This window comes from Bombina bombina, chromosome 6 (assembly GCF_027579735.1).
Source record: "Bombina bombina isolate aBomBom1 chromosome 6, aBomBom1.pri, whole genome shotgun sequence".
NCBI classification, from domain to species: Eukaryota; Metazoa; Chordata; class Amphibia; order Anura; family Bombinatoridae; genus Bombina; species Bombina bombina.
The window spans coordinates 777,791,368-777,806,517 of NC_069504.1; the positions used below are offsets into that span (position 1 = coordinate 777,791,368).

Here is a 15,150-nt window from a genome sequence, read left to right on the forward strand (position 1 = left end):
AGAAGTCTTCATCCAGATGGCATCTTCTATCTTCATCCATCCGACGCGGAGCGTCTCCATCTTCAAGACATCCGGCGCGGAGCATCCTCTTCTGACGACGTCTTCTGAACGATGAAGGTTCCTTTAATGGACGTCATCCAAGATAATGTCCCTTGAATTCCGATTGGCTGATAGAATTCTATCAGCCAATAGGAATTAAGGTGGAAAAAATCCTATTGGCTCTTGCAATCAGCCAATAGGATTGAGCTTTCATCCTATTGGCTGATCCAATCAGCCAATAGGATTGAGCTTGCATTCTATTGGCTGATTGGAATAGCCAATAGAATGCAAGCTCAATCCTATTGGCTGATTGTAGGTTTCAATTTTAAGTTAGGGACTTTGGGCGGAAAAAGAGCTTAATGCCCTTTTAAGGGCAATGCCCATACAAATGCCCTTTTCAGGGCAATGGGGAGCTTAGGTTTTATTTGGGGGGTTTGGTTGTGTGGGTGGTGGGTTTTACTGTTGGGGGGTTGTTTGTATTTTGTTTTACAGGTAAAAGAGCTGATTTCTTTGGGGCAATGCCGTCAAAAAGGCCCTTTTAAGGGCCATTGGTAGTTTATTGTAGGCTAGGGTTTTTTTTATTTTGGGGAGGCTTTTTTATTTTCTTAGGGCTATTAGATTAAGTGTAATTAGTTTAAATGTTTGATAATTTATTTTTTATTTTGTGTAACTTAGTGTTTGTTTGTTTTTGTAACTTAGTGTTTTTTATTTTATGTAACTTACACCTAGATTTAGAGTTCTGCGTTAGCCGTCAAAAGCAGCGTTAAGGGGTCCTAACGCTGCTTTTGGACGCCCACTGGTATTTAGAGTCAGGCAGGAAAGGGTCTAACGTTCACTTTCAAGCCGCAACTTTTCCATACCGCAGATCCCCTTACACCAATTGCGTATCCTATCTTTTCAATGGGATCTTCCTAACGCTGGTATTTAGAGTCTTGGCTGAAGTGAGCGGTAGACCCTCTACCGACAAGACTCCAAACGCCAAAAAAAGTAAGTAGTTAAGAGCTTTCTGGGCTAACGCCGGTTTATAAAGCTCTTAACTACTGTGCTATAAAGTACACTAACACCCATAAACTACCTATGTACCCCTAAACCGAGGTCCCCCCACATCGCCGCCACTATAATAAATATTTTTAACCCCTAATCTGCCAACCGCACATCGCCGCCACCTACATTATCCATATGAACCCCTAATCTGGTGCCCCCAACATCGCCGACACCTACATAATATTTATTAACCCCTAATCTGCCCCCCCCCCAACGTCGCCACCACCTAACTACAAGTATTAACCCCTAATCTGCCGACCGGACCTCGCCGCCACTATAATAAAGTTATTAACCCCTAAACCGCCGCACTCCCGCCTTGCAAACCCTATAATAAATAGTATTAACCCCTAATCTGCCCCCCCCAACGTCGTCGCCACCTAACTATAAGTATTAACCCCTAATCTGCTGACCGGACCTCCCCGCTACTCTAATAAATCAATGTATTAACCCCTAAAGCTAAGTCTAACTCTAACCCTAACACCCCCCCTAAGTTAAATATAATTTTAATCTAACGAAATAAATTAAATCTTATTAACTAAAGTATTCCTATTTAAAACTAAATACTTACCTGTAAAATAAACCCTAATATAGCTACAATACAACGAATAATTATATTGTAGCTATTTTAGGATTTATATTTATTTTACAGGCAACTTTGTATTTATTTTAACTAGGTGCAATAGCTATTAAATAGTTATTTACTATTTAATTGCTACCTAGTTAAAATAATTACAAAATTACCTGTAAAATAAATCCTAACCTAAGTTACAATTAAACCTAACACTACACTATCAATAAATTAATTAAATAAATTACCTACAATTACATACAATTAAATAAACTAAACTAAATTGCAAAAAAAAAAACCCACTAAATTACAAAAAAATAAAAAAAAGATTACAAGAATATTAGGCTAATTACACCTACTCTAAGCCTCCTAATAAAATAAAAAAGCCCCCCAAAATAATAAAGGTCCCTACCCTATTCTAAATTAAAAAGTAACCAGCTCTTTTACCAGCCCTTCCTTTTTCCAGCCCTTAAAAGGGCTTTTTGCGGGGCATGCCCCAAAGTAATCAGCTCTTTTGCCTGTAAAAAAAAATACAACCCCCCCAACATTAAAACCCACCACCCACATACCCCTACTCTAACCCAAACCCCCCTTAAATAAACCTAACACTACCCCCCTGAAGATCTCCCTACCTTGAGTCGTCTTCACCCAGCCGGGCCGAAGTCTTCATCCGATGGGGCAGAAGAGGACATCCAGACCAGCAGAAGTCTTCATCCTATCCGGGCAGAAGAGGACATCCGGACCGGCAGATATCTTCATCCAAGCGGCATCTTCTATCTTCATCCATCCGACGAGGAGCGGCTCCATCTTCAAGACCTCCGGCGCGGAACATCCTTCTTCCCCGACGACTACCCGATGAATGAAGGTTCCTTTAAGTGACGTCATCCAAGATGGGGTCCCTCGAATTCCAAATGGCTGATAGGATTTAAGGTAGGAAAAATCTGATTGGCAGATTGAGCTCGCATTCTATTGGCTGATCGGAACAGCCAATAGAACGCAAGCTCAATCTGATTGGCTGATTGGATCAGCCAATCGGATTGAACTTGAATCTGATTGGCTGATTCAATCAGCCAATCAGATTTTTCCTACCTTAATTCCGATTGGCTGATAGAATCCTATCAGCCAATTGGAATTCGAGGGACGCCATCTTGGATGACGTCACTTAAAGGAACCTTCATTCATCGGGTAGTCGTCGGGGAAGAAGGATGTTCCACGCCGGAGGTCTTGAAGATGGAGCCGCTCCTCGTCGGATGGATGAAGATAGAAGATGCCGCTTGGATGAAGATGTCTGCCGGTCCGGATGTCCTCTTCTGCCCGGATAGGATGAAGACTTCTGCTGGTCTGGATGTCCTCTTCTGCCCTATCGGATGAAGACTTCGGCCCGGCTGGGTGAAGACGACTCAAGGTAGGGAGATCTTCAGGGGGGTAGTGTTAGGTTTATTTAAGGGGGGTTTGGGTTAGAGTAGGGGTATGTGGGTGGTGGGTTTTAATGTTGGGGGGGTTGTATTTTTTTTTACAGGCAAAAGAGCTGATTACTTTGGGGCATGCCCCGCAAAAAGCCCTTTTAAGGGCTGGTAAAAGAGCTGGTTACTTTTTAATTTAGAATAGGGTAGGGACCTTTATTATTTTGGTGGGCTTTTTAATTTTATTAGGGGGTTTAGAGTAGGTGTAATTAGCCTAATATTCTTGTAATCTTTTTATTTTTTGTAATTTAGTGTTTGTTTTTTTTTCGTAATTTAGTTTAGTTTATTTAATTGTAGGTCATTTATTTAATTAATTTATTGATAGTGTAGTGTTAGGTTTAATTGTAACGTAGGTTAGGATTTATTTTACAGGTAATTTTGTAATTATTTTAACTAGGTAGCTATTAAATAGTAAATAACTATTTAATAGCTATTGTACCTAGTTAAAATAAATACAAAGTTGCTTGTAAAATAAATATAAATCCTAAAATAGCTACAATATAATTAATCGTTATATTGTAGCTATATTAGGGTTTATTTTACAGGTAAGTATTTAGTTCTAAATAGGAATACTTTAGTTAATAAGATTTAATTTATTTAGTTAGATTAAAATTATATTGAATTTAGGGGGTGTTAGGGTTAGACTTAGCTTTAGGGGTTAATACATTTATTAGAGTAGCGGCGAGGTCCGGTCGGCAGATTAGGGGTTAATACTTGAAGTTAGGTGGCGGCGACATTGGGGGGGCAGATTAGGGGTTAATACTATTTATTATAGGGTTTGCGAGGCGGGAGTGCGGCGGTTTAGGGGTTAATAACTTTATTAGAGTAGCGGCAAGGTCCGGTCGGCAGATTAGGGGGTTAATAAATATAATATAGGGGTCGGCGATGTTGGGGGCAGCAGATTAGGGGTAAATAAATATAATATAGGGGTCGGCGATGTTGGGGGCAGCAGATTAGGGGTTCATAGGGATAATGTAGGTTGTGGCGGTGTCCGGAGCGGCAGATTAGGGGTTAATAGTATAATGCAGGTGTCAGCGATAGCGGGGACGGCAGATTAGGGGTTAATAAGTGTAAGGTTAGGGGTGTTTAGACTCGGGGTTCATGTTAGGGTGTTAGGTGCAGACTTAGAAAGTGTTTCTTCATAGGAAACAATGGTGCTGCGTTGGGAGCTTAACGCTGCTTTTTTGCAGGTGTTAGGTTTTTTTTCATCCCAAACTGCCCCATTGTTTCCTATGGGGGAATCGTGCATGAGCACGTTTTGCCAGCTTACCGCTACCATAAGCAACGCTGGTATTGAGGGTTGAAGTGGCGGTAAATTAGGCTCAATGCATCCTTTTTGGAGCCTAACACAGCCCCTCAGACAACTCTAAATACCAGCGTTGTCTTAAGGGTGCATTGGGAAAAACAGCTGCGTTAGCTACGCAGGTCTTTACCGACAAAACTCTAAATCTAGCGGTTAGTGTTTTTTATTTTGTGTAACTTAGTAATTCTTTATTGTAGATTTAAATAACTTGAGTAGGGTTAGGTTTTTAATATATAATATAGTTAATTTAATTTGTAGTTTAATGTAATTTTAGTATAATAGTTAGGGTAGGTTAATTAGTAGTTTAATATAGTTTAATGTAATTTTAGTATAATATTTAGGGTAGATTAATGAATATTATTTATTTTGTTATAAATGCAAAGAGTTAATGTCACTTTTTGTATTTGTAACAACAAGCGTATAGAGAATTTAACATCCTAATTATTTGCTTGATATTTGTCATTTCATAACTAACAGTCTCCTTTCTATTATACTAAGCATCTAAGTCTCAGTAATTAAAAGTTTTACCATTAGAATATGAATCTTACATCCATTTTTGATATTATGAGGAGTATACTCCCTAACTAACAGTTATTTTCCAAATGTTATTATATGTTCCGTTAATCTATTTTTACAATTGGGCATTACTCATGCTTGGTATGGATTTAAGCACCTTCACTCAAGCGCATGTCCCTTTAAATATTTAAAAAGTTCATAAAACAAAATATTTGGTTTAATATGCACATGCTATTTAATCTATTTTGTAATGAGGGACTCGCTAGCATATATGAGTGTATATTTATATTCGTACTTATGTGAGATTCCTTGGTTTTGTTCTCTTTTAACTTTAGTCATTTCAATCTACACTTCAATACACGGGTATGTTCCTTTAAATTGCAGATTACCTTGCCCGCTTTATATATACATTTACATTTATAATATTGATGATAGTAAGCTATCACCACTGGTTATCACTCCAGTCTATATGTTTATACTAGTCCCTCTTTTGACATTATATTATTACAATTTAGTATTCTTTCCTTTCCATATCTGTCACTTTTATAATAGTCTCTCAGTATAACATATGAATGCACTTTATGTTAATTATGTCCAGCTGGGGCTTTGTTTTCCCGGCCACTTGGCTATTTAAGCCCGGTGTCTGTGCTTACAAAGTGTGTCTATGAGTAAGGCTAACTGTAGCCGAAACGCGTAAGACAGCCCAGCTTTCTTATTTTATGTTCACCATGTCTTAAACTTTTTCTATCTGGTTTCCAATAAATATTGAACTTTTATTCTATAGTGCCTGGAGACTCGCCTGGTTTTTTGCAATTTTTGTTTGGATATACACAGTTACCAGGCTCGAATCTCGGCATTCAGGTGGTTAGTTGGTGTATGGGGCTACGATCGTGTAGCAGGGAATCCCATTGGCGCAGGAGACGAATTACGTCATGAACCAGGAAACGCCGGACCACGCTTAGCTACAGCGTGCAAACAACACAGCACTACGGAGGCTGTGAAGCGGTATGCCTATTTGGACGGATATCGGAGCACAGGCTAAAGACCTCCAGGAGTGAGGAGCAAGTGGAACGCCAGCGGGGCAGGATATTATAAAGGCTCGCGGAGAAAGGCTAAAGCAGCAAGTTTGGTGAGTTATACACCACTCCGGTGTTCAGCCGTACTTAAACCTGCCACACCGCAGATAGAGCTCTGTTCATACTTCCACACACTGCATGTTTTGCACGCACTAACAGCTTCTGGACAGGATTTATTTATTTCCCTCCCCATACACCATACACCTTGAGCAACACTGGGAAGAGTTTCTTGTTTATATAGATTAATGAATAGTTTAATATAGTTTAATGTAATTTTAGTATAATAGTTAGGGTAGGATAATTAGTAGTTTATTATAGTTTATTTTAATTCTAAAGGTAAGTTTACATTTATTATAAGATAGGGATGAGGTAATATTTAATGTAAAGTTAGCGGGTTGTTAGGTTTAGGGGTTAATAGCTTAATTTATTTTATAGCGATGTGGGGGGCTGGCGGTTTAGGGGTTAATAGGTTTAGTTAGTGGTAGTGATGTGGGAGGCCAGGGGTTTAGGGGTTAATACATTTATTTAGTTACGGAGGGGTCCGGGAGCAGTGGGATAGGGGTTAATAACTTTATTAGAGTTGCAGTGGGCTCCAGGAGCGGAGGGATAGGGGTTAATAACTTTATTAGAGTTGCGGTGGGCTCCGGGAGCGGAGGGATAGGGGTTAATAACTTTATTACAGTTGCGGTGGGCTCCGGGAGCAGCGGGATGTGGGTTAATAACTTTATTTCATTGCGGCGGGCTCTGGGAGCAGCGGGATGGGGTTAATAAATTTATTTAGTTGCAGCGGGTCTGGGAGCAGTGGGATAGGGGTTAAACATTTTAGTATAATGGTGGTGTTAAGTGACAGGGTATAAATAAAGTTTGTAAAAAGCCGAATAGCAGCGAGATCAATGACTGTTAGTTAACAACAGTCCACTGCTCATCGCCCCATACTTGGTGCACGGCTTTTTGACAGCTTTTTTGATAAATAAGGAGATCGTATTCAGGTCTGCGGCCGCGATGTTAAGCGATGTTAGGCGAGCGTATTGGTGCTGGCGAATGCAGCATAGTTGACGGCTTGATAAGTAGACCTCCAAGAGTCTTCCAAGCACAAAACGGTTCACAGTTATTCCCCACTGGGAAATCTGGGTTTCCCACTAGGGCTATAAATTTAGGAGTGGGATGGACAAGTCCCAAATATTTATTAATCAGTCACCAAGCTCGTAAAGGATCCCTATATAAGATATTATTGGCAATCGAGGGTGGTATAGCGTATGGAAGGTATGCTAATGTCAAAGGTGCTAATGTTGCTTCTTCAAGTTGCACATCGCAGAAATGGGAAGTGCCTAGTTGCCAGTCAGTCACCAGTCTAGCCAAAGTCACCCAGTTAAAAAGCTTTAAATTTGGAAGACCCAGTCCTCCACTGAGGAAGGGAAGTTGTAATTTCTCTGCAGCTATGCAAGGTTTTTTCCCCCGACAGATGAAAGTAGTTATGGCTCGTTATAGGAGCGTCAGGTCACCCTTGGTCATGAGAAGAGGCAGAATGAGTAATGGGTAGATTATCTTTGGCAGTACAGTCATTTTGACTAGGTTAATTCGGCCTGACAATCCCAAGGGGAGATTGACACAGCTATGTAGCTGCAAAGCAAGACTATTACACTTTTCAGAAATGTTCAACTTATACATTTTATATGGATCTCTATGTAGCTTAATGCCAAGATACGTAAGTGTGTTTGGCACTTCTATGAATGGAAATGTATATCTAGAATTAGGATATTTATTCAACCACAAAATCTCTGATTTAGATGTATTTATTTTGTAGCCCGAAAAGTCGCCAAATTCCAAGATCGTTTGTAGTATGCGTGGTATATGTAGTGATGGTGTGTCAATAAATAGCAGCATGTCGTCTGCATATAAGGCCAAATGTATGGAGATGCCTCCTATTGTAATGCCAGGGAATAACTGTCTTAATTTTATTGCCAGTGGTTCTAGTGCCAGGTTAAACAAAAGAGGCGATAGGGGACAACCTTGTCTAGTACCCCTCTGAAGCCGAAAATCCGGCGAAAAAAGGCCGTTAGTTAATATACGTGCCACAGGTGAGTTATACATATTACGTATTCAGTCTATAAAAGGGCCTTTAAAATTAAACTGTTGCATAATATTAATTAAGTGAGACCATTCCACACGGTCGAAGGCCTTTTCTGCATCAAGAGATAGCAGAAAGGCCTCCAGGACGTCAATCACTCCCCCCCCCACCCAAAGACCAATAGTGGTCAATAACCTGTAGAACTCTGAGAAGGTTAACCACAGAGGTGCGCTTGAAGACAAAGCCCATCTGATCCGGGTGAAATAATATAGGGAGAACAACTTTTAGTCTGTTTGCATAATTTTCATGAAGAGTTTGTAGTTGGTATTTAGTAAAGATATGTGCCTAAATGACTCTGGGAGGGAGTGGTCCTTACCCGGTTTGGGAATTAGGGTGATATGGGCAGAGGTAAAACCCCTTGAAGGAACTGTTTCTTCCTGAAAATAGGTATTGAATAAATTAGTCAATGTACTAGTAATATGCGGTTGAAAGATCCTATAAAATTCGGTGGGGAGACCATCTGGGCCTGGCGTCTTACCTATTGGGATAGACTCTAAAGTGAATGCTATTTCTTCGTCAGTTATGGGTGAGTTTAAGTCGTCCAACTGGTCTTGAGTCAACTGGGGCAGTTTAAGAGTTTGCCAAAAGCGAGCCTGGGAGTCAAGGTCAGAGGGGTCCTGACGGGTATATAGTTGTGCAAGTATTGTGCAAAGCATTGTACAATATCTTCTGGGGATGTGTAGGTGCGTCCTTGAAATTTCAGTGCAGCTACATTGGATTTTGCTGTCCGTGGTTTTGTCAGGGCCGCTAGCAGTTTACCAGATCTGCTTCCAAACATATAGTATTTACCTGCTGTTTTTAGTAGACCCGAGGCAGCCTGCTGCTTCATGAAAGCATCAAGTTCCGATTTCACAGCCCCATAAGCCTAATATGTGTCAGCTGACCTAGTCTTACAATATTTCTGGTAAGCCTGGCTCAGTTAGTTCCCCCACGTTCCATGTTATTATTTTAAAAGGCATGTTAGACTAGAGTCGTGAGATAGTGTGTGCAGAGACAAAGACAAAAAAAAGAGGGGTGGGAACACGGGAGGGAAAAAATGGGCGAAAAGAGACACAGTCAAGCAAAGGTAGAACTATTGACCATATGCATGGAAATAGGCTGAAAAGAGAATCATATCCACTCTGAACCAGCCACAAGTATAGTAAAGTGTTAGTGGTCATGTCTTTTGTTGCATGTAAACAAAACAATTGTCTCCACACCCCGGTTGCACCCCCAAGTGACCGGTGTGGGAGCCAGACTACCTCTCCCGACCGTGAGAGGCAACAGGGCAACATAAACTGCGGTACATTCAGCTGGTACAAAGTATAACAAACAGCACATACACATGCACAGAAACCCACTATATTCAAGCTCAAATGGACCAACTGAGGTGCGCCTGAGCGCAAGGCACCCTGTGTGACTATCTGAGGTATGAGGGCTATGTTGTGGGGTGTATACGGCCTGAAATGAGTCCCATCACCTCTACCCAGAGCCACATGACCACAATGCTCAAACGGCACACAATCTGCAAATACAGGCTTCAGTGAAAATCTGTATAATAACCAAAATGGCCTCCCAACTCTTATGCAGTCAGTCATGAGTTGACTACAGAAAGTGCGAATTTGGGGGTGTAGGATGCAGTGATGAAAGTTTATGTAGGCCCAATTATCAATAATCCTAAAACCCAACCGTGAGCATGGACTTTAATCAAAACCAGGTGACAAGACATTGGCCCCATTACTGTAATGCTAAACTGTGAAGCCTCAAAGAATAGGGCATATCGCAGCAGAAATTGAACAAGAGTCATACAATATATGGCTCCTAGTGTAGGACTTAACTGTCATCATTAAATTTGAGAAAGCACTATGTACACGCAGTAGTTGTTTTCTAAGCGTGGATACTATAGATTCCCTAAGTATGTACCAATATGAGGTGCCCTTGCCAATGTGGCAGGAATACAAATTATTAAGTGTCGATGGAGCGCCATACTCAGTGGTATGAGTATGATCTGTCCTATCTACCTGTGTTCCAGAATTGTCTGAAAGAAAAAAATAACAATCTCCTCTGTCCCCTTCACCCCACAATATTACAATAGAACCAAGAAACATCAATGTTTGTATTACCCTCTTATACAACTCCATCTCTACAGAAGTCATAGCTAAATAGTGGAGAAAAACAAATACATAAAAAGAAAACCAGAGTCCAAAGACTCACATTAGTTACCCTGTTTGTTAGGTCCTCCCCCATCTGGGTTGTGTGCATATCTTTGAATGCCATTCATCGGCCACTACCCGGGCCAAAGCATAAGGAAATAACATCTCCTTTTATTAATTCTCAATTGTGACGGGTAATCCGTAGTTCCTGAAGATAGACAGGAATCTTTTCAGGTAGGTGGGTGTTGATTTTCAGTCGCCAGGTAGCTACGCAGAGCCTGTGGGGAGTGAAAGAATTTCATGCCATATGGTGTTTGCAGGCGTAGCTTGGCAGGGTAGAGTGAAGCCAGCTGATGACCCTGCTCATGCAGTTGGGAGCATAGGGGGGCAAATTCCTTTCTTTGTTTTGTGACCTCCATGGAGAACAGCAGAAGTTTTCAGCGTTCATATAGGATTTCTTTGTGTGATCTGTACGCTCGCAGGATCTTCAGTTTCTACTGGAAGTTTAGGCATTTAAATATGACCTGCCTGGGTCTTAGATTTGCATGCTCAAGAGTTCTTTCCGGACCCACCCTGTGGGCTCTTTCCACATCTATGGGGAGAATATCTGTAGGAATACCCAACATCTTGGGGAATGTGAGTGCGGTAAATTCTAAGAGATCTTTTCCCTTCACTGACTCTGGGATCCCCACTTTGCGTAAATTGTTACGCCTACTTCTATTTTCTAGATCATCGACCCGCTCCTGAAGGAAGTGGTTTTGATTGACAAGTTGCGTGAGTGTTGTTTCTGAGCTGGTCTGCCTATCCTCAACTTCTGAGATACAGGATTCGGCTGTGCTTATTCGTGAGGAAAACTGTCTGACCTCGCTTGTTAGGGTATCCACTCCAGCCTGCAAGGAATCCATCTTTGGAAGAAAAAAAAGATTTGAGATCTTGCAGTAAAGATTTTTGATCTTGAACTTGAGAATCTGAGCGTTCAGCTTGAATTAGGCTTTCGACATGCATCTCCACAGCGTGTTTCTGTTGCTTTCTGTCCGAGGCCTTGGCCCTCTGGCTCATGAAATCCTTCGTGGGGGGTGAGAGTTTGTGAAAATATTTGTCAACTTTCATGTAGCTTGGCAGACTATTACCTCACTGCTTGAAACAAAGTGAAGGTAACTCAAGTCCCATATGCAGCTAGTGTGGGGTGAAAGTAGATGATAGAGCTTCCTTTTATTCTATGGGTCAAAAGTAATAAAAACCCAGGCAGTCCAGCAATGAATCAACCAGATAGGTCAAATGTTGTGCAAAACTCCAAAAGAAAGTGTTAGCTCCCTCTCTACTGCAGTTCTCTTCCCCTCCTCCTCTCCCTCAGAAAACTGCGTCGCAGAGTTAGATGCTAGGCCGCTATTATTATCTAGGGCCTTCTCCGCAAAGGTGGGGATATGTGTCTGCGGCCCCCCAGAATAACCTTCACAGGGAATTATTCACCAAGGTGTGACACTGCATATGCTGGTAAGGAAATATTGCCATAGCTCAGGTACCGGCCAACAAAATCAAGATGGCGATTGCGGCCTTCCCTGTCCTTTATTTTTACAGTCCCTCTATGTGTCCTGCAGCGTTTGGTCAACTGACCCCACACTCAACTTACGATCTCTGTGTGGGTGGCGGGGACTCCAAACGTAGAATCTGTCCCTAATCAGGCACTTTTGCGGGGGGGCGGAGTGTCTATGGCGGCCGTGAGGATTACAGCCGGAGCCTGATACACCACGTTTCTGCCTATGCTTCCGTAGCACTCTTGGGTAGCTTATACTTCGCTTCTCCGGAGCCGTCCCACGATGGCCTCTCCACGGAAGGTCCCAGAGATTCTGCCTCCGTTGCGCTCGTCTCACGAGCTATGCTTGTCCTGCGGCCTTGCCGACTTCACTTCCGGTGGTTAGGGCAGATGGAATGCCCTACACAAAAGAGATTTCGACTTGCGAGAGCTAGGATTTGCTTTCCCAGTAAGAAAAAAGTCATGGGGAGCTGGATGGGCAATTTTGTGTGCAAAAAGGTACAATTATTAGGTTTTTCTGAGTGGAGCTCTCACTGCTTGCTCCCATCCAGGTGACCCACCCACATTAAATACATTTTATGTTAAATTATGCAATTAATTTGTTCTTTGGATAGCAGAAAATGATAAAATATTAAAAAATATTACACTGCCCCCACCCGGCTACTTCATAATGCCACCCGTGACCCGGCTGGCAACATTTTCTGTGGCGAATACTGTGATTAAGAAAGGTATTTACATATTTGGTGACTGAGTGCAAAGGAGAGATGGGTCTTTTCTTAAACCCAGGTTTTCTTTCTATTCACCTTATTTTTATGTTCAAAATCAAATGTCAATATTAATCTGTCAAACAATTATTATGAAGCACATGGGGTTAGAGCTGCATATGTTAATAAATTAAACTTACCACATTTCCCTGCTTTACACAATATCCACTCTTCAAAAAAGTGCGGGTCAGTCGGGTCTTGTTCACTGGCATGGGAATTTGACTCTGAGCTCTTCGGAGGGCTGTGTGGGTGTGTGCTTCACTCTTACTAACTTGTTGGCAATCCAAATTCTGCAGAAAAAAACAGTACATTAAAAATTATTGTGTATATATAAATATATATATATATATATATATATATATAAACCCAATTCCGAAAAAGTTGGGACAGTATGGAAAATGCAAAAAAACAAACAAAAAGAGTAATTTGAAAATACAATTCACCCTGTACTATATTGAAAACACATTATTAACACATTATTTGATGTTTTACTTTGTGAATTTAATGTATTTTTGAAAATACACACTCATTTCAAATCTGATGACTGCAACAAGTTTCCAAAAAGTTGGGACAGTCAACTGTTTACCGCTGTGTAACATCACCTTTTCTTTTAATAACACTTATTAAGTGTTTGGGCACTGAAGACACCTGTTGGTTAAGTTTAGCAAGCAGCATTTTCCCACATTCATCCATTATGCATGTCTGCAGCTGCGCAACTGTACGGGGCCTTTGTTGCCTTATTTTGTGCTTCATAATGTGCAACACATTCTCAATTGGAGACAGGTCAGGACTGCACTCTCTGCTTACACAACCATGCGCTTGTAACCCGGGCAGAATGTGGTTTGGCGTTGTCCTGCTGGAAAATGCAGGGACGTCCCTGGAAAAGACGACATCTGGATGGCAGCATTTGTTGCTCCAAAATGTATACATATCTTTCTGCATTAATGGAGCCCTCTTAGATGTGCAAGTTACCCATGCCATGGGAACTGATACACCCCTATACCATTAAAGATGCTGACTTTTGGACCTGACGGTGACAACAGCTTGGATGATCCTTTTCTTCTTTGGCCCGGAGAACACAATGGATGTTTTTTCCAAAAACTATTTAAAATGTTGACTCATCGGACCACAAAACATGATTCCACTGTGCTACTGTCCATTTCAGATGAGACAGAGACCAGAAAAGTCGGCAGCGCTTCTGTGCTTTGCATAGTAAAGCCTTAACTTGCATCAGTGGATGCAGCGGCAAATGGTGTTGACTGACAAAGGTTTACCAAAGTTTTCCTGAGCCCATGTCAGGATATCCATTACAGACTCCATTACAGACTCATGACGGTTTTTGAGACAGTGACGTCTGAGGGATCGGCGAATGGTTCCTTGAATCTATTAATTATATTGTGCACTGCAGAAGGTGAAATGCCCAAAATCCTACCAATTTGCCTTTGGTGCATCTGTTGGCAGATTGGCGAGCCTCGTCGACCAATCCTTGTACTTGAAGGACTAGGCCTATTTTGGAGGTTCCTTATATACTATGATTACACGATTGCCTCACCTGTTTCACCTCACCTTTTTATTTCAACTTGTCACATCGCTATTAATCCTAAATTACCCCTGTCCCAACTTTTTTGGAACGTGTTGCAATCATCAGATTTGAAATGAGTGTATATTTTCAAAAACATCAAATAATGTGTTAAGAATGTGTTTTCAATATACTACATGGTGAATTGAATTTTCAAATGAGACCAGACAAAGTGAATGCCATGGAAGTCCAATTTATTTAACCACATCAAAGGGAATCACAGATTGGAACACCTGACATGTTACACGCTGGTGTACTTGCGCGCTGGTGTACTTGTGCTTCATGTATATATATATATATATATATATATATATATATATATATATATATATACATACATACATACATACATACATACATACACACACATATATTTATAAATATAGTTCTACTTTTTTTTTAATATAAACATAAACTATAGTCATCCTTTAACTAATATAAACATAAACTATAGTAATCCTATATAGAATATCACAAAATATTACCTATTTTTACATTCACCCGCAGTTTTCGCATTTATTTTAAACAACATGCGTATTACTAGTGGAAAGTAAACGCATTCGTTTGAGCGCAATTTAATTTAACACAAAAAAATGGCACAAAAACCCATAAAAAAACATAATTTATGTAAGAACTTACCTGATAAATTCATTTCTTTCATATTAGCAAGAGTCCATGAGCTAGTGACGTATGGGATATACATTCCTACCAGGAGGGGCAAAGTTTCCCAAACCTCAAAATGCCTATAAATACACCCCTCACCACACCCACAATTCAGTTTAACGAATAGCCAAGAAGTGGGGTGATAAAAAAGTGCAAAAGCATCTAAAATAAGGAATTGGAATAATTGTGCTTTATACAAAAATCATAACCACCACAAAAAAAGGGCGGGCCTCATGGACTCTTGCTAATATGAAAGAAATGAATTTATCAGGTAAGTTCTTACATAAATTATGTTTTCTTTCATGTAATTAGCAAGAGTCCATGAGCTAGTGACGTATGGG

General features: G+C 40.8%; 1 protein-coding gene across 1 annotated transcript in view; it reads right to left on the bottom strand.

Annotated features, from left to right (window-relative positions):
• The window catches only part of PLEKHA2 (pleckstrin homology domain containing A2), a 607,368-nt gene that overhangs the window by 190,620 nt on the left and 401,598 nt on the right, over nt 1-15,150 (bottom strand). The window contains exon 7 of the mRNA XM_053718084.1: nt 12,708-12,857. Within this exon, the coding sequence (XP_053574059.1) occupies nt 12,708-12,857 (150 nt within the window). The remainder of the gene's footprint in view (nt 1-12,707; nt 12,858-15,150) is intronic.